Genomic DNA, 24,263 nt, shown 5'->3' with positions numbered 1-24,263 from the left:
GTTAAGATTAAAAAAAATACACTGTAAATTTGCAAATATATTTTTGGTCTACTGTCTCCATTTGGAATGTAATTAAGTTTTTTAAAAATTGTGGAACTTACAATTTCTGAATACTGAAATTGCAAAGAAATTTAAAACCGAAATGAGCAATACACCAAAACAATTCTGGTCTTGCAGCTTGCAGCAATAATTACAAAGCATGGGCAGGTGCCAGTATTGAAAGAAACAGTGTTTTTCTTGTGGTTGTAGCTGGTCAGAGCTGTGTCTTCATCCTAATACTACACATAAATACTGCTTCTCCCCTTCTGAAACAAATCACCCTACCTACAATTTTTCAAAATTAAATCTGCACCTCTTTCTGCAGCCCAAAAATATTTTTATGCTTTGATGGAAACTGCTTGTTTTAAATTGTACATGCCACGTAAAGGAGACATGCATATGTTGAGTGAGAAATAAAAGACAGATTCTGTGACTCAGTATATCTTTACTGTGGATGTGAAGTGTGAGAAGTCCTGGAAATACACCAGATCTGCCGACCTGTGCATTCTGTTGCCATGGTGGAGTCTCCAGCTGGCACCAAGCTGATGTGGTTTGCAAATGCTAGTTTAGAGGGAGTACTAGACCTTACAAGATGTCAGGTTGGATTCTGGGGCTTCCTGCCCACCCCTCAGCTCTGAGCCAGATGGGATAGGTGAGAGTAGCCCACAAAATGTGTTGATTGATTCTGAAGTCTATGTAGCACTTGCCTCAAAGTCAGGACTTTTACAGATGAGCTCTGGAGAACCTGTGGTGGCTGAGGCCATTATGGCTTCTGTTTGTTTTGCCTGTGTGTTTGCCAGAGGTGAAGATTGCTGCAACTGGGATTCAGAAGGGAACATGTGCCTGCATCTCTAATGTTCCAGACCAGCCTGGCATATTAGCTTAAATCCAGATGGATGCGGGCCTCCACATAGTTCTCCGGATTGTGGACTTCGTGGACTCTAGCATGAGCTCGTTTTTGTTTCTGCTACCTCAGCTTCACAAGCAGTCATAGCTTGCAAAGGGGTGGTGCAGAAGGTGGGATGGTGCTTACTGTAGCTTCTTCATGCACAGGAGTCAGTCTTTGGACAGACACAGTTTGCTTCACTTTTTGAGTTGCACTTTTTAGAAGTATAAACATCAGTTAAATGTTCAGTTGTAAGACTGCAAAAGGGTATTTTATGTGTGTGAATATAGATACCTATCCAAAATGGCAAGATACTATGATGATGTTACCACTGTAAACTTTTTTGAAGGAAGAATCTTGTACAGTCAGAGTTAAACTCGTTATGCATCAAGATATTAAAATGTAAAGAGTTTTCTGAGGTATGTTTGTGTTCCTTTCCAGTGTGTAATATGTAATGAGAATATGGGTAAGCATTATGTAGCTTTAACATGAAGCATGTTGCTGAATGCTAGTGTTTCCTTGAGAAATCAACCAAAGCAAAGATTAGTGATCTAGTAAAAAAGGAAAAAAATATTTTGGGGTCCCCTTTTCTGGGGTATTTTGAAATAATGGATGGCTCATTTATATTTGTTGCTCAATCAGATCCTGAATTTCTTTTCCATTTCTTAAGATGTTATAAGGCAAAGACAGAGCAAGCGAATTAGGGACTAGTTTTAAAAGAAGCTGCATTTTTTTGCCTTCTAAAGCAAGTTAAAAAGCGAAAGCTTACAGGGAAAGCCTACTTGTAATTAAGCTAGTTTGAAGGATGCTTTGTAATTGTGTTTTATTACCAACCTCCCTTATGTGCAGAATCTATAAACTGTACTGTGTTCCGTTTATCTACTTACTCATTGAGTCACTCTGGCAGGAAGAAGGGTACTGTTACCCTTGTTTTACAGCAGGTGAATGGAGTCAGATTGAGGGTCAAGGATTTTCATGGACTGTGTGGCAAAGCAGAAAAATGAGCCTAGGTATCCTATGGCTCGTCTGACGTCTTGTTCACTGGACACTGCATGATTGCTCTGTTAAGAACTGACCTTAAGGAAATGACATTGTTGGTTATTGGTATGTTGGATATTGGTATATCTTTACAGAAGTTTTAAATCTTTCCCATACCCAATTTTAAATAATAATCACTTTGGTTTTACATGTAAAACTTTCTGATCTGGTAATAGCAATTTCTTCCATAACAAATTTTCTGTGTTTCAGAAAGATTTAACGCTTTCTTCTACCTTCTGCATGTGATGATCAGCAGCTTGCAGTGATTAACAGGTTGCTTTATTAGTGTTAAAAAAAAAAAAAAAATCACCTTCCAGAAAAGTAGTTTCAGTCATGCTTTCTATTTTGTAATACTTAATTGTCTTTTTAAGAGTCATTTTTGTAGTGGTATGACCACTAAAGCAAGTGGAGACACGAATTATTTACATGTGTGTCTCAAGCTAGGTGGTTGGGGTTTTTAATTATTAGCTGCTATAGATCACATTTGTACTACAGCACTTGAATAATACGCATTTATTTTTTGAAGGAAAATGCCTTTCTGAGTAAGGAAAACTTTAAATTGCCTGGCCTTTGCGGGGCAGGTGTACTTAATATACATGATAAAACTTGGACCTGCAAGTTTCATAAAATTCAACTTGCTTTTGGGAAAAAAAAAAAATCATCCTTTTAGATTGCAGAATTGAAGGGTTTTGATCTTAATTACTAGATGAAGATTTAAAAAATCGCCTTCTAATGCAAGTTAGGAACTCTATCTTTTCTGCCATGGGTGGGAATCTTTAGAATGTGGTACGTATCCTGCTCCTCAAATGAGGAGTTTCAATTTTATCACTGTTGCTGAAGCTACTTTTGATCAGTTGCAAACACATTGAATTGAAGAAACAGACAAACTAAATATCCTGAAAAATACTTTCATCTGGATTATGCTTATATCATAATCAAGCTTTTCAAAATACAGATTTATGATTTTAATACTGTGCAAGGTTTTGTAACTTAATATTTCATTAACTGCTAACAAATCTCACTGAAAAAATATCTTTGGATAAAGTTGTATATGATACCCTTTTGCTCTTTTGTTTTTTCTGGATGTATGCATACGTACACAGGCACACATGTATCTTCCTTTTGTGCCATAAGTTTTATTTACAACTATATTTGATATATTGTCTTTTGCTATTAGGATAACTTTGGTTGATTTTTTTTCTTGTTCAAATTATGTACAAACACTAACAATTAATTAATTGTGATCAATATATAAAATGTAAATAAATTACTTAAGGTGAAGATTGATAAGAAGCAGCAATGTCTCTTTACGCTTGTAATAGTGCTAACAAAAATAGATTGGGATATTATTTTTCAGAATAGTAAATAAAGTTAACTTTTTAACTGCACAGGATGCCAACCTCACTGTGATGGCAGATATTTTTTTTTTGCAGTTGAGAAGTTCTCAGGCATTTGAACATTCAAGGCATAAAAAAAATTATCTTGTTCTCCTTTCCAAAACTTTCTACTGCCTCCAAACATTTACTTATTAGTTTTAACAGACATCTGTTTCTGTAATTTCATTGCGTTTCTGTTTTGTGTTGTTTGGAGGTCAGCAGCCCTTGTTCTCATTCCTTTTTTCCTCCTGTGTCCATTTACTTATGAGCTGTTATACTGCTAATACTAAATTCATTTGTTGTGACTCTTCCACAACTTTGGAATTGGCAAAGAGTGACTTAAACTTTACTACCTGTTTGATTAACTTTAGGCTTAAAACTATCTATACTGTATAACATAGGAACAACCGTTTTCCTCTATATGCTCCATATCTGCTTTTTATGTCTATGTGTTTCTATGTTTCTGGTGTGTTCTGTTGGATAGTAAACTGTTAAATTCTGAGCTCTACTAATATTTTATATGCCAAGTTACATCATGTGAGAACAAGACTTGAAATTTTCATAGTTGGAGGAGTGGTCTTTTTTCCCCAGAAGGTGTTGGTCAGGGCTCCAAGAAGTTTTGCTAGAAGTGGCAAAAGAGAATGGGAGTCCCAAACTTTTCAGTCCTACTGGTTTGATTGCTAACCATATTTTTCTCAGAAAAAGCACTGCCAGCTGTGAACGTGGAAACAGTATTACAGTGTATGGTGCTTTCAGTAATATTCTAGTACTATAAAGTTTGAGTCATGCCTGATACTAGAGTTTAAAATAACAAAGGAGTGGAAAGGAAGATACAGTTATGTCTTAATAGGTCCATAAATTTACATAGATGTATTTATTCCTGTGAATGTAAAGCTTGCTCTTGTGTATCTTGGGTTCGTTTTCCTTAAAATACATAACACTGCTGTAAAATATAGTATCCTGGTATTACAAGGTTTTAAAAACTGTTTTTCTAGGTAGAGAAGATACGTTCTTCTCCATGTAACCCAGTCTCTGAAAAGAACCTAAAGGATGCAGTGGACACACAAACAGTATAGCAGATCTAACAACATGTTAATTTAGTCTTGTGTAGATTCCTTTTTAAGCTGGCAGTAGTGACTGACTTTTTCTATACCCCACATCCCACACACCCCACCCCGAAAAGCATACTTCAACTTAAATGCTGTGTTTTATGTGTTCAGGTTTTTTGTATAAATTTTTTTTTAATTCTTTCAGAGAGGTTAGTTAGAGGCAATGCTGCTGCAGTCTTTGAACTTATTATGTGGGAGGATGCAGGTTCATATTAGAGCCAGTGGGTTTCATATGCAGTTTTAACTCTGTGTTGTGGGAAAAATAAGTCAGGCCTTCTTTTTGGTTTGTTTCTGCACCACAGTTACGGGAACCTGGTGATGAATGCATTAGCTTGACCTGCCCTGTCTCAGGTCAACTGCAGCCAGCTCAGTGCAGGCTACCTTACTCAGCTTCTGCTCATGTGGTTTCACTAGCATGTAAATGCAAGTCCAGTTCAGAGATTCTCCCATGTTGAAATTCTATAGCAAACAGAAGGCAAGGGATGGTCTCAGACACTCCTGTGCAAGATGATTCTACCTGAGTTCAGAAGGAGTAACTAGTATCCAACAGAGGAGCACAAGAGAAATAGTCCTTTGCTTGTAAGTTGTCCTTGAAGTTCTAATAAGCAAATGGTAGGCAGCTTTTTTATTGTGGAAAGATATATGCACCTAGGTTAAGGCTCTGTGTGTGTGTATATATATACTCTCTGATTTTATTTTGACAGGAATATTTTGATCCTACTGTGCAGTTGCATCTTGTTCATCAAGCTGCATGTACCATTCCTCCTCACCTCTCAAAAAATGGATCAAGCCTTGGAGATTTACTAATAGGCTTCTTCAAATATTATGCCACAGAATTTGAGTAAGTAAAAAACTGTTTTAGAATATGCAAAACTTTGATTCCTTCTATTCAATATAGCAGCATGTTATAATCCTTGAAGAGAAAGATTGGCAGTAATGCAGGAGTGGTAACTGACAGAGAGAAAATGAGTGAAAAGACTAAAGGACAGCAGGAATCCTCATGAAGAGTATCTGACATCTTTTGCTTAGCTAGGCATCCTATTGTGTAAAATAACTGCCAGATATCAGAAAGCTTTGTCCTTTAAAAGTCATTTAAAAATAGATGGGGTTTGTTGTATTACTATTCTAAATCTGCCTATCTATGTGTGAGAAAGATCTGTAATTCTTAGTTGTTGTTTAAGGTCTTGATTGTGATAAGAATTACTTGGACCTTAATAGGTCTGCTTGTCTTCTGTCTCCCTGAGTCAGTGGAGGTAACTGACCAGGTAGCACCTTACTTTGACTATAATATAGATCAATATAGGCCACACCTAGGGAAGAATTCTCCCATATATAGTTGGTTCACTAGCCTTGTTGGTTTGCTAGAATGTGAGTTTAAATTTGGCATCTGTACTTTCTTGTAGAAGAGAGGAGGAATTCAAGTTGTGAGGGCATCTGAGAAAGCTGTAGGTTGCCAACATTTTGCCAAATTATCACCTGAATTTCTTAAAAAAAATTTGAGTGTCCATATAAATATCAAATGGTTGTATTTCACTCAGCTTAAAGATCTAAAGAATTTGTTTCTGAGGCAGTTGGTTCATACATGTTGCTGTCCTGTGTATGTGCATCATATTCATTTCCTGGAAAGAACACAATTGTTGTGGTTTGAGCTGGGATAGAGCTTTTTCTCTGTAGCTAGAATAGTGCTATGTTTTGGATTCAGCAGGGATTTGGTAGGAGAAGAATGTTGATAATACACTGAAGTTTTTTGTTGTTGCTAAGAGATCAAGGACTTTTCAACTCCCAGTGCCCAGCTAGTGTGCAGGTGCACAAGAAGCTGGGAGGGAGCAGAGCCAGAGCACCAGACCCAAATTGAGCAATGGAATACTCCGTATCATACAATGTCCTGCTCAGTGTATAGATGAGAGGTGGCAGGGAAGCTCACTCTCTTCTTCCAAGATTGAGTTCCAGGATTTTTTCTCTTCTCTGGGATGGCTAGTCAGGAAAGAGCTGGGCATTGGTAGGCAAGTGGTAAGCAATTGCGCTGTGCATCACTCATTTGTATATTCTATTATTATTGTAATTATTTTAGTTTTATTTGAATTAATAAACTGTTTTTATCTCAACTCGTTACCTTTACCCCTCCAATTGTTTCCCCCACCCCTTGGACAGGGGAGGGTGAGTTAACAGCTGTATGATGTTTGGCTGCTGGCCAGGTTTGAACCACGACAAAAATTTATGAAGCGTATAATTTTTGAAGTGTTCGTATTTACTTCAATATAAGAAGTGAACAATCATGAAATCTGTAAAAGAAAACATCACAGGGGTGTGCACCAGATGTAAAATAGGTAAGCTAAGTCCATATGGTCTGTGCAATTCATGAACTAATTGCACTTTGAGCATGCTTAAGCCTGATTATGAGAGATTTTCACATAAGGGTTTTTCCTACAATGATCTCTGCAGTTAGGGGAATGGTCTTTTGTCCTAAAAGTTTCTCCTGAGTACCTGTCTTTTCAGCTGACAAGGTGCTGTTTGCTAAACAAGTAAATTAGAAAACACTGATAGAGAATATTCTCAAGTTCCAAATTTATGTGGAACACTAGATGCATCCTTTATACTTGTCTGTATCACGAACTGTTAATCTTCTCCTATATGAAAGTAAATATCTTTTTCATTGCGAAAGAAGTTTCTGGTTTGCCTGTGCAAACTAGCAGAGATGATCTTGTCCAAGTGCAGGAAAAATACCTAATTTGACTTTCCTGGTTTAGGTGCTTGTCAACATAGTCAAGAGCAGATTTCTGCGTCAGTAGCTGGTCCAGGAAGACACTTTTTTGTTTGCTCTTAGACATGCAGGATATACTAAGAAGTATGAAGACTAAAAATGCTGCGATATCAGTACTGGAATTGATGATAATCTCCGAATATTATTTTTCGTGATGATAACAAATGAGGAAAAAATGTTACACAGACAATCATAGAGGCATAGGGGAGCTTCTGGTTAAAACAGCTTGAAAAGGGAACAGTGAAGATAGGATAGTTGCTGAGGTCAAGGGAAGAAAAGATTTAAATTATTTTTTTTAAATCAACCAAACAAAAAAAGAATATCAAGCTTGGTTTTTTCCATGTTAAGTACCTGTTAAGTATTTAAACATTTGACTGGCAATATTCTGTTAAGAAAAAAACAACAAACAAACAAACAAAAAACAACAAAAAAAAACCCCAAAACCTGTAAAACATAGCAGTCAGAATTCCTGTGTTGAAAATGTTTCATAGCTGAGAAGTTGTATTAGGAAATGACATGCCTAATGCAGCAGCCTACATTGGTTTTAACTCTTTCTGCTAGGGAAATAAAACTTAGTCTTGTGTTTTGTTTACTTAACCATCTGTGTATCCCTGACAACTGTAAATCCTGTTTGAAATGAGCAGGGTGTGTGTCTCAAAGATACTAAAATTCCTATAGTTTCATAAAACCTGGTAACTGGCTGGAGAAGAGAAACCCAAATTAATGTCCATGTGGGAGAAAAGACAGGCAGAACATGGTGTTTAAACATTTTGTGTGTGTGATAGCCAGCCAGTGAGAACAAGTACAGTGTCACGCTACTGACATTATCTGTTAACTTGACTTTGAGGTTGCTGATGGAAACAATGTTATAGGTGGAAATGAGGGTAAGAGTTAAATACATACAACGCAGGGCTCTGTTATGTCTGCCTTTCATGGAAGAACTGAATGTGTTGAATATTTTCATTGCTGTAATTGGTATTTTTTTTTCAGTGTTTACTTTCCCTGTAAAATATTTACTAGAGTTTTTATGCCCAGAAATTTTAAGATTGTATTTCAGATACTGTGACTATTAAGTTAGGTAACATTTAAATGACCAGTGAGCTTTCACTATTGAACTGTAACATGTTTGATGAAAAGATTACTAAAGAGAACACTACTTCGGCTTTCATAGAAGTTACTTTTGTAGATCCCTGTCTGTGGAGTAGGACACAGTACTCGCAGGTTTAATATACAGGATCTGTTTTACTGAAAGAACAGCATGCAGTCAAGAATGATCAGATCATGTATGAAGATGATAATGTTGGACAGAATGAGTCATTGATTCCACTTGCTGTAATTCCTAACTGATCCACTGTTTTACATGTATTGGTCAGGAAGATGAAGGGAAGATGGATATACATTGTTTTAAACTTCACCCTCAGTCTAGCAAAGGCCAGGTGGCATTTCAGTTAAAATCTGTGTTTTATTTCACCTGATGTTATTTAAGGGCATAAGGGGCCCAAAGAGTAGGGCCCTGTGCAGCCATTAATGTTCATCTGCTTGTGCTGTATTTTTTTTTCCCCCTTATGCTTTCAATCTGCTTTGTTTATTTAGAAAAAGCTGTTTCAGAAAACTGCTGATTACCATGTATTTATACAGAGCCCATTCCATAGTCCTGCTCTAGGGTTTTTGGTGTGTCCATAAGAAGTAATTTTTCTTCTTCATAAGCTACCAGAAATGTGATTTGGAAACTACTGCATATATTGAACATACACACTACATATGGCAAAGCTTGATTTGCTGACATGGTTATATATTTAGCTTGCCATAAGGGTTGAAGTCTGCATAATGTTTCTCATGATACAGCTGCCTAAAAGTATGCTGAAACTCCATTTTAAGTATTTCAAACTATCAAAGGTCAGCTGATCATGCAGTGAGTATGACCAAGTAAAAAATGTATGGAGGTGTTCTTAAAAGAAAGTATTTGGAAACTGGTCCATGTTTATCAGGCCCTCTGACGAGAGTGTCTGATTTCATTTCTGCAGCTGTGAGTGAAGGCAGCAGGTTTTCACTTGGCTAGCTGTTTACAAAGGCATTGCTCCTCTGAAGTTACTGCTAGGGAACCTAGAGATTGTCCTTCATGACTGTACTTCTCTTAAATTTAGTGTTTCAAGTTATGGAGCAGTTGGTGGACGTGATAAAAGATTGGTCACATTATTGTGACAGAAAATAAAATACAGTTGCTCATAGCTCTCTTCAGGGTAGAGCTGGTCAGGTAATAAAGGGATCATTTTTTAATAGTATCTTGAATTAAATATGCTTACAGTTTGTGCTCATCTTCATGTGTTTATGCAAGTGGCTTTGGCTTACAAGAACAGTCTGGAAAACATATGCTTTTAAATCTATTTGTAGTGTATTTATACACACACCTGGTCTTTTTCTTTCAAATTCTTACCTTCTCCATGAGGAGCACATACCTAATGTGGTCAGTGACACCAGACTGATAACTGAAGTAACTGTTTAAATGATTATTGTTAACTTACGGATTGGAAGTGTGTATGGAGAGAGTATTTGCTTTGTGTTGGCCATAATGATGTTCTTGTGTGCAAGCCAAAATGGTTAAAATTGATACATGAATAATTTGCTGTTGCTAATTCATTTCTATTTCAGGCTGATTTTGGTGCCAAGGCAGGGTTAGTGAAGGTTTAATGAGACTATTAGATAAAGTAGTTGTTATCAAGTTTAAATAAAAAGATTTTTAAATAGCTATAAATGTCACTTTTTTGTTGCTTTTTTGCTAAATCAGTGTATTATAAATGCATTTATTTTTTGTTGAGGAATCAAGCCAAGTATAACCTAGAGAAAAAGAAGTCAAGAGAAGAATTATATGTTTGAAGTGAAACAATGCAGCCTGGTTTAACCAAACATAGATCAAATACTTTATTGCCTGACTTGCCCCTTCTCCCCCAGCTTAGACCTCTGATTTTTAAATAAACTTTTAGAAAAGCAGAAGAATTAAACTGTCAGCTTCTGCTTATGACCAATATTCTGGAGCTGCAGTTTAAACTTCTTTGATGCTCTAGTCAGATGCTTTTTCTCTTTTGTCTTTTTTTGTGTTTGGGGATTTTTTTATGAGCAATTCATCTGAATTTCTTGTTAAGCTTGTGTTGATGGTGGTTTGTTATAAAGACATGATAGGAAGGTATTTGGTGCTTCATAATATCTGTATTTGTTGTAGTAGTAATCTATTATGGGAATTGAGGAGAGGGAGAGTGATGGGTTAGAACGAAAGCTTTAGTTTGCATTGAATGCTAGAAATCATCATCACCTGTACTACTTTTCTAAAGAATATATCAAGAGAAATGGTGCAGTGAGTGAATAAGTAATCTGAGGTATCCTGACCTATGCTTTATATGCTGTGTCCTGCACCTTTTTGAAACAAGCCCTAATCATATTCTTAAATAGAAGAATAATGTACATGTTCTGTGGAAGTACAGTTATTCAGACAGCTGACTTTCATAAGTGGTTTTAATCATGATTGTTGTATCCAAGATAATTTGAGGAATTACAGGCATGGATTTTTAGCTGGTCTGAACTATTTTATCTCTACCAACTTAATGGAGTTATGACAGTTGACCTGTGGCCTAGAGAGTACAGAGTTCTTCCAGATTTAACTGATGAATTTGACTGTATTTTGATTTATAGTTGATATTTACAGATTTACTGCAGGTGGTTGTTGCACCCAGCCAAGCTCCTCTCTCTGTGCTATGTCAAAAGATTGCTTCAGTCAGGAGATAACGTCAGGTGTACATAACACCAGTACAGCTAGCAGCATGCTACCCAGCTATCTCTAAGCCCCATTTTGTGAGTGCATATGGTGACGCATTGCTGGTGATCCAGGTGTTTCACTGATAAGGTAGTTCCCTGTTTAGTTTAGTTAAGAGCAGCTGAAAACTGGTTGGATAGATAAGAAAATAAAACTGCAAGTGATTGCTTTGGCTTCCATTACACTTGGCATATTGTTGTGCCAAGCATCATAAAGATGCTTGGCCCATCATAAAGATTGCCATGTAAACCGCCTGCTGTTCCTCTTTCAGTGTGATCATTTCCTATGGCTTTGTTGTAAAAATGTGCAAAAAGCAGTAGAATATCTTCAGATGTGTACTTAAATTGTTGCTCTGTTGTTGCACCTGTATGGGATCTAAAATTCAGCATACACAGTGTTAGTGCTCTCTAATAATACGTTTCTTGCATCAGGAAAGCTGGCCTGTAAGCAAGCTATCTTTATATATCTTTATACTGTTGAATTTTTTTTTATGGAATGCGGTATGTAACTTCATGTGCACCTAAACTCCTTATGTTCCTTTTCTCCCCACAGAACATTCTAAAAAATAGATTTGAAGCTATAATTTCTTTTGAACCTAGAAGTGTCTGTATTCAAGTTGACATTGTTTTATGAAAAAAATTATTGTCATGTGTATGTTACTCATGCATGTCTGTGATGTTTTGTGGATATTTTTGTAAATAAACTTCTGTTTGTGGGAAATTGTTCTTGTTTTCTACCCATCATTCCTTACTCTTATATGGTGAATTATGAATTTCAGACCATTGCACTAAGTTATTCGTACTGTGTTATTCAGGCTTATGACATAGCAATTTGACAACTTTTTAATGTAAACTGATACTACTAATTTAGAGTCAAGAGTTAAAAGTTCTCTGAATTGTTTTCTTTTTCCCTAGTTGGAGCCATCAAATGATTTCTGTTCGTGAGGCCAAAGCTGTTCCAAGACCTGATGGTATTGAATGGAGAAACAAATTCATTTGTATAGAAGGTAAAATGTAAAGCTGCATTGTCATTTTTACCTGTTAAGACACTACATAAATCTGTCAGTTAGACTTTACCTTGTTTGTGTTTTAATAATGCACACATGTAATATATTTATGTAGTAAATTAAGTTTAACTAATATAAATAGTTTTGGAAACAGTCCCACTGAAAACATTTGAGAAGGAAGCTTTAAGTTCTGTAGTGTTTAAAAATAGTTCTCCTGACCTTTTCTTCAAGAGCATTCATTGCCCTGTTACTTTTGGAACAGGGATTATGGCTTTGTCAAGGAATGGCCTTTATGACAGTAGTGTGTGTTTTCCTGCTTTGCAAAAATACTCACTAGTTTTGCCAAGATTGAACTTCTGAAAAAACACAACAGGCACATATTCAGATTACTCTCTAAGAATATTCTTTGTTATAGAAGTGCAGGACCTAGCAGTGACTAGGTTATGTTATGCTGATCCCCTTGTGCCTGCTATTTTTGTCTGGCTTGTGAAAGTACAGTTTCTGCAGAGACTCTGAAGCCCTCCAGCACTGGAGGGTAAACACAGGCTACCTTTTGGATTTGCAGGTCTCTGCCTTCTTAGAGCAGGCTGAACTGGGCAATAGCACTATACAGGGAACTTGCTTCATGTGCTCTTGATGCCTTCCAGCTGCTGTGGGGCATCTCCATGGAGAAGATCAACAGTTAGCATGTATAGGAGATGAAACTTGCACTGGGGAAAGAGAAGTTAATAGACCAAGAGAAGGACTGAGATGTTAGGAGAATGCAGAGAAAAGCAGGGAAAGGACTGAGAGGTACTGCATAACTGGAAACGGTTAACACATAGAGATAAGACAGGGGAGTAAGAATCAGAATGCACCAGGTAAAGGGGAACTGGTTGGACAAGGGACTGTGGATTAGGAACCAAGGTGCAATGGGACCAGAACTAGAAGTAGGTGGTTTGGAACACTGGGAAGAAGAGGGAAGGTTTGAAATAGGAGAGGTGGCCTGAGCCCTGGCTGTAAATAAATGTAGGCTATTAGGATCAGGATATCAAGGGTTGAAGTTTTAGGATAAAAGCAAATAGAACTTGGACAGAAGTGAAAGGGTAAGGAAAGGGTTGTTAAAGACTAGGAAAATTTTGCTGGGGGAGGAAGGGGATAAAGCGGAAGTTCTGTGGCTAGACAGGCGTTCCTCAGGACTGCTGGGGGTGGAAGTGCACCCATGTCTGTATACACATCATCTCCTGCATTTGTGTTCCTCTGTGCAGAGAATAATTACCTACTGGTGAAGTTTGTTACTCTGTGGCCCAGAACTCACCAGCTTGGCTGTAATTATACAGATGGCAGTGTGAAGCCACATGAGGGAATTCCTCTCATTAGACTTCTGGTGGGAAAAAATCAACTACGAGTCATACAGAAAAAAATACACTGAAAGACGACTGCACGCTTGACTCTGCAGCCTCAGAGTTGAGAAATGTGAGAATTAGAGTATCTGCACAGCTGAAATGATTCGGCATAGTGTATTGCCAGCATTGCCAAGGCTCTGGTCTGAATGTGGGAGGCGGGAATGCTGGGCAGCTGTGTCTGCTGCTGTCACATGATGCTGATCTGTGTTGTGGGGGGACTGTGTGTTTCAAGCTCTCAATATTTTTATGACATGACAAAGTGGTTGAATAATTGGGGTTTTTTTCAGGTTGGAAAACAGAATATCCATGTACAAAATAGACACTTCAGAATTTGTTTTAAATGGGCTTGATTTGATTACATGCAACTTTTCCTTAAGAGTGCATTTTGCATTTGAACTATTAAGCAAAATTATCTGTAGGTGGCACATCTGATTTTTTTCCTGTTATTACGTGCTTCAAGACTTTATTAAGAGTGGGGTTTAGCCTCACATACCAAGTTTTTCCTTCTGAATTGGAAGGGAAAAATTAAATTTTCTATTTCAACTCAAAGTAGGCTTTATGTTTATTATAACAGCTGTTAAGCCAAACCAGTTTAACAAAGTATGTAGATAAACTTCTGTGTATTTTAGAAGAAGCTTTTAAATGTTATATAAAGATGTCAGCATATTTTGGTTTCTAACTCTTTGTCAGATTTTTCAGTTAGCAGGCTAAAATTTCAGTACTTGGTTTTACTGAGTCTTTTTTAGTATTTAAAATATGTTTGTTGATAGATTACACAAGTCTGTGCCTGCAAGTTGCCACAATTCTGCATGTAGCACTGTATTTAGGCTCACTCAAAGAAAAAATTGTGTTCTGTTTTTGTTGGTCTTAAGACTTACTCTCACTTGTAATTCCACTGTTAGAGTAACAAATATAGTAGAGATGCTCTTTTCAGACAGTTTAAAATCTGTCAAGTTTTTACCATTATGGGGGTACAGAGAAATTGCTTTTATCTAACACTTGTGAACATTCCCTGTCAGAAACTCTGTATTTCTACTGACCATTCTGGTTTCAGTTTAAATCTTGTCAATATCAGATAATATCACACTGTCTCCTGTTGAAAAAGACATAGTTTGAAAAAGCTAGAAACATGGCAGTTTTGTGAGACTATTAAATTGATAGTCATTTAGGGAAACTGGATCAGAAGCTGTCTAAGCTGCACCTGATTCATGTTTGTACTTCTAAATCTTTCAGACACACATGTTAAAAATAGTTCTAAAAATTATTCCTCAGGGTTTGGTTTGCAGCAGTTCTGAAGTTTTATGTTTTCTTGTATTTTCATTTGGAAGGATGATCCCCTTTAGCCTTTCCATCAAGGATCAGTGTTGAAGTTCTATTACTTCTTTCATTTTAATATTTCTCTGTGTGAACATTCTTGATGGTTAGAAAATGTAGGTGTGTAAATAGTAGCTGATTGCAAAATTATTCTTGCTGCACTCCAGGGAATGAGTTTATCTTTTGACAGTCAGTAAATACACAGGAAGAATAAAGGGAAGATGTGAGTCAGCTTTTGTGGCTAGAGTACCTTTTTACCCACTGACAGATTCAGAAGATTGTACAGCTTTGCTCCTGCTGCTTTAAAAAATATGTATCTGTTGATTCAACGTAAAGTACATAAAGGTCTAGCATTAAAGAAACAGTTAACATCACATTTAAGACACAAAAGAAATGCTGTACTGCTTCACATGGTAAGGGACATGGAATTCTTAGTAGCAGTAAGTCACTGTGTCAAATGACGTGACTGACTTTAGAAGACTATGTACCCTTTTTATCCGATTGTCAGTTTTCTGTTCCAATCTGAATGTATGATGCATTCTAAAGTGAAATAAATCTGCTTGTAAATGTCCACTGTCAACTTTATAGGTAGTTTGAAGAAAAACCTTTTGGAAACTTGCCAAATACAACACTTATTGCATGAAACAATTGCTTTGTTAATTTAGCTTGTAGAAATAAAAACTCTGTTCCACAGAGCATGTTCCAGATTGGAAATCTCAGTCTCCATAATGGCATAAGTCCTTCTGATGTGTATTTAATGCTTTATTTTACTATATGTCCCCATGTGAATAAAAGCAATTCATACCCAACTACACCAAAAAGCTACCTGATCTAGTAAATACTTCTGCGGTTCTGTGGCCCTTAAGGACTTTAATACATTCTGCCAATGTGAAATATACCATGTTACTTAAGCAGTTCTCTAGTAAGGCAAAAAAGACTATAAATAAAATCTGTTTTGTAGCACATTGTAATGCATAGTCTCTGCGTCATATATTTTTAGTACATATTGCAACTGGTTTTTTCCCCTCAAGAGTCAAATGTTGTTAACCCTGTCAGGAGGAAGGAGTACTTTTTTAATCCTTCCATTTTTAAAAAAAAAAAAGTTCCAGAGTATTAATTATGTTAGCAAAAAAAAGGGGCAAACACCACATAAACTTGTAGTCTTTTAGAAGGTGGAAGCCCCAAATTGTTAACTTACGAATAGATACTGACAATAGGTGTGGACTTATAAAATATATTTTTAGAGCAGTTGATACATATGTATTTCACTGAGAGTTGTTGAATGAGGTGAATTTAAAGTGAACAGTTGAAAGAGGCACATGTGTAGTAAGTCTCAAAACACTTTAACATGCAAAATCCTATTCTAGTATGTCATCACAGACTATTAAGCAGTAACAAATAATTACTGATGCATAAATTCAGCACAATCATAATATGCTTCAATAGATATAATAACTTGACTTTCTAATGGTATGTAATGCATAATAGCATTCAGGGTTTGGAGCTTTTTTTCTGATGACTATTACGTAGAAATAAAGATTGAGAAGCAATGATATGTTGACCCCTCTGGGTTTTGTCTCATTACTTGCTCAGTGAAGACAGCCTAGCTTTAGATTTTTTTTAACACTTTTTATGTTTGTGTTTGATCTTGCAGAGCCCTTTGATGGGACAAACACTGCTAGAGCTGTACATGAGCAACAGAAGTTTGATATTATTAGAGGTGAATTTCTGCAGGTAAAAAGTGCATCTCATTTAATTTTTCTGGTCACTTTGGTTTTCAAGATAGTTGTACAAATGCTAGTCATTGAACCTGCCTATTTCCAATGTTTGTGTTATGAATATTTCTGTGCTTTGTACTATATAAGTAATAGAAAAGCATTTTTATATATTTTTGTGGAAAATTATTTAATAAGACTATTTATTAATGTCTGCCATTAGGGCATCTGGCTTAAACTGAAATGGGTACTTGAAATAGGAAACCCTTTGTCTTAGATTTTCTTGTGTGTGTAAAATTCTAATGATGGTTAATAGCTTTAGAATTATAACTTCAAGTAAAAGAGGAATGGGCTTGATGGTTGCGCTCAAAGAGTTGCAGTCAACAGCTGAATGTCCAAGTGGAGAGCCGTGACCAGTGGTGTTCTTCAGGGGTTTGTGTTGGGACTGGCGTTGTTTAGTGTCTTGGTTGGCAACATGGACAGTGGGATCAAGTGCACCCTCAGCAAGTTTGCCAACACCACCAGGCTGAGTGGTGCGGTCGACACGCTGGAGGGAAAGGATGGCATCCAGAGGGACCTGGACAGGCTTGGGAGATGGGTCTGTGCAAACCTCATGAAGTTCAACAAGGCCAAAGTGCAAGGTCCTGCGTGTGGGTTGAGGGAACACCAAGCACAAATACAGGCTGGGTGATGAGTGGATTGAGAGCAGCCCTGCGGAGAAGGACTTAGGAGTGTTAGTGGATATAAAACTATGAGCCAACAATGTGCACTCCCAGCCCAGAAAGTCAACTGTATCTTTGGCTGCATCAAAAGAAGTGTGGCCAGCACGTCAAGGGAGAGAATTCTGCCCCTCTATTCTGCTCTTGTGAGACCCCACCTGAAGTACTGCATCCAGCTCTGGGGCACTCGGCATAAGACATGGACCTGCTTGAGTGGGTCTACAGGAGGGCCACAAAGATGATCAGGGAGCTGGAGCACCTCCCCTATGAGGACAGACTGAGAGAGTTGGGGTTGTTCAGCCTAGAGAGGAGAAAACTCAGCAGAGACCTTATAGCAGCCTTCCAGTACTTAAAGGAGCCTACAGGAAAGATGGGAGGGACTCGTTATCAGGGAATGTAGTGATATGATGAGGGGTGACACTTTTGAATTGAAAGAGGGTAGTTTTAGGTTAGACATAAGGAAGAAATTCTTCAGTGTGAGGGTGGTAAGACCCTGGCACAGATTGCCCAGAGAAGCTGTGGCTGCCCCCTCCCTGGCAGTGTCCAAGGCCAGGTTGGACGGGGCTTTGGGCAACCTTGTCTAGGAAGGTGTCCCTGCCCATGGCAGGGGGGCTGGAACTAGATGATCTTTCAGGTCCCTTCCAACCCAAACCAGTCTATGATACTTATTTCTTCCTACATGAATTTGACTGGTAATAAACAATGTTTTATGCTTCTTACTATCCCTTTTTTATAAATATCACCACCAATGATTTTCTGCTGGTTTTTGACAGCTGTATTAAATTGGTACTTTTCTTTGGGGAGACCATACTCATAATTTTAGAAAGAATAGTTCAAACTGGAGCTTTCACTGTTCCAGTCAGTGGAAGAGGCAAGGACACTTTGAAGCAAGCAAGATTTAGGTCTTGGTTAAACATAATTTTTCTAAAAATCCTTGCTATCAACTCTTTTATGCTTGTCTTGTATCGCAGGCATTGCATTTGGAATTTCAACTCAAGTTCTAGTTTTCTGAGCTCTCTTGACTATGCATAATGTAGTTATGACTAGAAATTAGTGCACAAAACTGGCTTCTAGCTTTAACCAGTCAGAATCCCCTATTACACTGTCATTGGAGGCTGCTCTTTACTCCAGTTAATCAAGTCCTTAAGTGAGGGCTTCTCCAGCAAAAAGGAAATCAGTGCCAGATAATTATAATAGAACAAATGCTATAAGGTGTCGCCTTAGTCAGAAAAAAAGAAGGTTTTTGGTTTGTAATTCTCTTCAGAAATGTCAGTTCCCTTCTATTTAACCATGTTAGTATGCAGAATACTGAACTGTTCACATACTTTTACATAAAATATTTGATTTTGTGAATCTGCTGAAGCAGTGGTTTACAGAGTAGTTCGGGCTCTCTCACTGTTCTGTCAAATCAGTGAAGTTCTCTTTTCAGTGTTTTAAATTAAAAAAATTGTTTCTAGCCTGTGTGGTTTTCTGAAAAATGTAAAAGCAGTTGTTTGATCCTAGTTGTCTGGAAGCCTATATACTAGAGTGTTACAGCCATCAAAAAACTTCCACTTTACTAGGAACCATAAGGAATGACAGTTGCTTAAACCTGCAAGTACTTATTAATATCTTGCACTTTTTTTAAGAAGCCTAAGGAACCTGTTTGTCTAACTGCCCTTGAGAGATTATTCTTCCTGTGGTCTTCATTACACATTGTGGTTTAATTCATTCTGCATAGACAAAAGGGTCACTGCAGTTATTTGCAGGTTGATGGCCTAACAGATGTGACAGATGTGTCCTACTTCATACTAGAATACAGAAGAAAATTGAAGTAACATATTTTAAAAACACAGTTAAGTTCTGGAATTGTCAGATTCCTGATATGTCTTGTATCAGGAACTTTGACATGTGTGAATTTGAAACAATTATTTTGCAGTCAGAATATCAATGTAATGCTTAAATAATGTTAACGTCTGTCTCCATAAATGCACTCTCACAAGTCTGTATGTTCCTCAGTAGTTCATTACATTTCTTGTACCTTTTTGGCTTTTTTTCTTTCACTGGAAACAAAACAAAAAAAACAAAAAAACCCCAAAACAAATCACAAAACAACACCTCTGTCTTCAAGAATGGGAAAAATACCAACCTTATTTTTGTGGATCTGTGAGACTCTACTGCTTACAGTGGTATTTAAGTATTAATGGCAAAGATTATTTAGGCTTTTAAAATCTTGTACTTTTTTCCCCAGGCTTGGCATTTATTACGAAACAGGAAAGACCTGAATTATATATTACCTTTAAGAGCAGCCATACAGAAAAGATAACCAACCTCTTCCACTTTCTTCTTATTGGATCCTGCTGAAATAAAGAACAGTATCACAATCAAGAGGCAGTTACCCCATGGTTTTCTATGACATGTTTTTCTTTGTAAACTTTTGTTAATGAAATATTTATAAGAAAGGTAGCATATTTTATTATCTACATTTGTTAATACAGCTGTTCATTCAAAGGGTATGTTTTCTGTAATGCTGTTGAAAATGTTGAAATGTCTGAAAATGTTGTTGACTTCTAGAAGAAATTCAAACAGCAAGCCACAAGAATGAATTCATCTTAAGGGAATATACTGACTTGTTTCCATAATCTGTGTGATCATTAATTCAGACATACTTAACCATGAAATGAAGACATTCAGAGCTAAGCAGTGTGCAGGTCTGACTGTCTTTAAGGAAATGCACACAGTACCCACTTTGAGGAACAGACAACCCGTGCTTTACATCTACTTAATTACAGTAAGCACTTTTGCTCAACTTGGCACTTTCCGGTTTTATTTCTCTTTTACATGGAATAACAAGCATCAGTCTATGAAAATTAAGATAGCTTATGGTTGGTAGTATGCTGGATATCAAGAACTGTAATCTAATTTTCAAGTAACTTCTATGACAAGTTGAAATAAAGGAGGACGGATCAATATACATAAATGCTTCATATTCACACAGAGTAGGCAACAGACTTTTTAGTGCTTCCTTTTACATATGTGAAGTAGTAGTGATGTCTGCTTTGGGGGGAAAAAAAAACCAAAAAAACAACCCAAAACAACCCCACAAACCAAAAAACACCCAAACCAAAACCAAACATCCCATTACTCTACCACTGCTACAATAAGCTGGGCTTCTGTTTTGATTTTGTGTAAATATTTGTCAATTTGTCAGCTACTGTAAATTGAATTTAAATAGTTAATCTTGAAAATTCTATCTTTTCCAAAATAAAGTTGTGAACACTCTTTTAGACCTCCTGTAACACAATTTGTGCCTCTCATATATTTGTTATTGAAGATTAATTAATTATTAAAACTGTACTTACCACTGATGTCAACTTCAACATTTTTTTTAAGTTTAATATTTTGTATGGTGTTTGGAAGAATAACATTTATATAGAGAAGATACAGCCTATTTTTCCAGTTTATGTTATTTTATACTGCATATTTAAACTATATCCTATAATTAAGTAGAAAGGGAAATGTCATGTAAAGGAAATATTTCCCCTGTTGCAAATCATAAACTTCTGTAGGGCTATTCTGTGCTGCATCTGTGTACAGGTAAAAGTTTCATTTATTGCCATCTCCAACGAGACTGTGAAAACCCTTATGACTGTGGAAAATAACAAGCATTATCTCTTCTTGTGCACACTTTAAAGTTCTAATTTATTTCAAGTTTTACAGTTTAGAAGTTCTAGAAACTGTAAACTGCCTGCTGTGAGGTTACTTGCTGCATACTTCACCTAGTTTTAGGATTAAAACAGCTTCCTTCTGATATTCAAACATTCTTTCTGTTTTAATCCAACTCCAGCAATCCGCTAAAATGTTCTTCCTCAATTCATACGTTCCTCCTCATTGCCCTTCCTGTTTATAAAATGGTAGGCTTGGTCACAGTGAAACATTCACTTTTACCTACCTGCTTATAAAATGGAAGCAGAAGATTTTTGTACAAGACGATGTCTGGATTCAAAGAGGCTCTGCAAGCCCTAGGTAGATCTTGGGGAGAGGGCAGGCTGCTAATTTTTTAAACAGGTGCTGGCTTTCTTTTTGTCTAGAAAATCTGTCTCGGGACAAGCCTGTTTGTTGCCTCCTCTCCAGAAAACTTTCCTCACAGAAAACTCCCCAGTAATTTACTGTGTTTTTTACTTTGTCATTTTACTAAGCAAGGTAGTATAAACTGGTTTAGTTTACAGCAAAAGAAGCTAGTGGGTAATCTGGCAAGAGCATGGAAAGTGTCAGGGCTCTCACATATTAAAAAGTAATTTGAGAGGTCTAGAAAAGAGATTTCACCAGGTGTCACATTACATTATTCTCCTGTCAAGGCTAACGAGCAGCACCACTTTCTGTGAGTGAACATAATTATATTTGTTAAATGGTGGGCTGCAACTTTTGTCAGAAAACTTCAGATAAAATGCCACAAAATAAATGGTTTGGAGTGAGTAGGAGGTGAACTTTGACTAACTTTGGATTCAGTTCTGCATAGTCTGAAGTTGTTCAGAGGTTTAATGACCTGTATTTTCACCGACTCTGAGCAAGTGTCCAGAGCAAGAAATCCACTAATGGCTATCATAAATCTTAGTCTTAGTATGAAGTTTTTCTTTCTCCTCAACTTCAGAATAAAAACCTTTACACACCTTGGCATACACCCAAGCAGGAATAGTTTTTCTGGAAGACCTTTGGTAAAAGGTGGTGTTTCTATGGAATGTTCAAGGTTTCAGCATTTGTGCAAGATGCTAACTTCTTTGAGGCTTCTTACTGCCTTGAAACAAAAATGCTTTAGTTCAGCTGTTTGTTCTTTTAGGACTAGTTTTGACTATGCAGTTTGGCATTGGGTTTGCTCCATGTTTCTCACCTCATGTCAGAAACTACCAGTGTCTCATCTAGGATTTCAGGAACTCTCTTTAGTCCTCTAGCAGGCTTTTAATTAACCCATTAGACCCTTTTAATTAACAGGCTCAGAGGTGTATGGGAGGACTAAACATTTGGCAGAACTTCCCATTCAGAACTGGCATAGGCTGTATACTGTGAAACTTGAAGCTTCTTTTCTAGCTCTCTTGCCCCACTTCTCCTAAAATATGATTGTGTAAGTGTATTCTCTGTATTTTAAGGTGTTCTGACAGTATGAGAGCTTATTTTTAAGAAATCCTTTACAAAGAATTCAATATAAACCAGTTTTAAGATTCAAACTGAAAGGTGGCATGGTTATTTGGGAGAAATGGGCAACCATGATAAGGATGCAAGACAAACTGTAGATAACCCGAAGTCTGCATTTGTGAATACTGTCCCAAATGCTTATTTGGAACCAATGCCTTACTTGAACTTTTGTTACTGGACTCGATTCACAGTATATTGGGTGTTAAATTTAACTCCATATGAGAATGTCACTCTTGATTTAAATGGACTCTACTTGCTCTGGATTATCTCACGTGTATTTTGTAGTGTTTCTTATGTTATCTTGTTTTCTCCAGTCCTTGTATGTGTTGATATAAATCTTTCCCTCACTGATTTTATAGACTATAGTGCTTGTAGGAAGAGCATGGAAGATTAAGCTATTTTGGTCAATTTACAAGATCAGATTAAGTTGTGAGAAGTACAGGAAGGAGAGTGCTAAGTCTGGAAATAATTTGAAGTTCTAGTAAAAAGGTACTCACCTTCCTCTTGCTGTGCTGAAGACTGATTCAAAACTTGTGCAATATATTTATGCTTTGTATATAAGCATTTCTAGAAGGTTGTAATGCTCTTATTTTCCATGTGTAAAGAATGTGAAGTCCTCTACCTTAAATATCATTGTACTGTGTACACTGTCTCTGTGCTCATGAGAAAATGTGGAGTTTAAGTTAGTATCTTTTTCAAGTATGCTGCTTCAGGAAATTATGTTCTGACCTTGTAAATTGTGTACTTCAGTGGGTAGGTCAAGCGAGCAGACAGGTTTTATCTGTATGTATTGTTCAGGAAATATTTTACTTCAAGTGAATCTGTCAGTAGAAATTTAATTTAGCATTGCAGAGAGAGCTTGTTCTCAGAAATACTTGCTTGGGTGTTTTTGTACTTACAACACAAGGAAGAGTTCGCTGACCAATTTATAGCCAGCTATTTATTTGATGAATAAAAAATAAAAACATCACCACCACCACCCCTACCCCCACACCAAAAAGGAAAAAAAAAGGGGATTAGAGTTATACTATGTATTCAGTGTTTTATACCTGAAATAGCTTTGAAGTTCTTTAGTTAGAATCAGAGTTTCAGTGCTTCTCCCTCTCTACAAAAAAAATAATTTTTTAAAAAAGTCACTAGTTTGGCTAATACAGGTTGGAAATATTTTCATTTTGTCTGTGAAAAGCACTGCATTTTGTGTGAAATGCAGAATAATAAAGGGTAAATGTGGCTTAACCTGAACCCTACATGGTAATATAGTTTGTCTTTGCTTTAAATTAAAATTGGTTCAAGTCTAGTCAAAGAGGAGATTTTAAATGTCCTGTAACTTATCACAGCAACAAATTTGAGAGTTCAAATATATTCCCTGTGTTGTTAGGAACTACACTGCATCTGATACCTCTTACAGTGCAGTATTCATTATTAAAGTCATATGTCCTGGGCTCATCCACTAAGAATTCTATTTGACCTCTCTAGCTCAAATCTGAGGCACTCTGGGTGTGCTCAGGAGTGGCACTTGCTTTTGAATGTACTAAATGCACCTTTACTTGGAGCCACAAGAAAACTCTTCCTCCACTTCATCTGTGCCATCCACCCCAAATTCACAAGAGGTGGCTTAGGAAGGTGTGCTGGGGCTCCAGCCCCTTTCTCCCTGCTGCTGCCCAGCTGCTCCATCTCAGCTGTAGAAACACCTCATTGGCAGCGGCGGGCAGGTGAAGGGGTGAGCAGCCAGAGAGATGGCCCTCTGGTTTTGCCACGTGTCCTGACACCCGGTTGGTGCTAGGACCCAGGGTAGGTCCAGCAGCGACTCGACGCTGTAACTTCGCAGCTTTCTATTTAAAGACTGCCCTGAGTCAGGAGAAGCGAGAGCTGCTGGGGATGACAGTTGCTTCAGGCAACCCTGGGTTGGACAGGGTCGGAGGTAAAAATCACCGGCAAGGG

At 37.2% G+C, this 24,263-nt stretch overlaps 1 protein-coding gene across 1 annotated transcript in view; it reads left to right on the top strand.

The window, feature by feature from the left end:
• Positions 1-20,500, top strand: part of TENT2 (terminal nucleotidyltransferase 2) — a 54,540-nt gene extending 34,040 nt beyond the window's left edge. The window contains exons 12-15 of the mRNA XM_074932296.1: positions 5,153-5,289; positions 11,929-12,020; positions 16,374-16,453; positions 19,384-20,500. Of these exons, the coding sequence (XP_074788397.1) occupies positions 5,153-5,289; positions 11,929-12,020; positions 16,374-16,453; positions 19,384-19,458 (384 nt within the window). The 3' untranslated portion in view covers positions 19,459-20,500. The remainder of the gene's footprint in view (positions 1-5,152; positions 5,290-11,928; positions 12,021-16,373; positions 16,454-19,383) is intronic.
• The last annotated feature ends 3,763 nt before the right edge of the window (positions 20,501-24,263 follow it).

Source organism: Athene noctua, chromosome Z (genome assembly GCF_965140245.1).
Source record: "Athene noctua chromosome Z, bAthNoc1.hap1.1, whole genome shotgun sequence".
NCBI classification, from domain to species: Eukaryota; Metazoa; Chordata; class Aves; order Strigiformes; family Strigidae; genus Athene; species Athene noctua.
The sequence above is the reverse complement of the archived record's forward strand: the minus strand, read 5'-3'. Positions and strand labels throughout refer to the sequence as shown.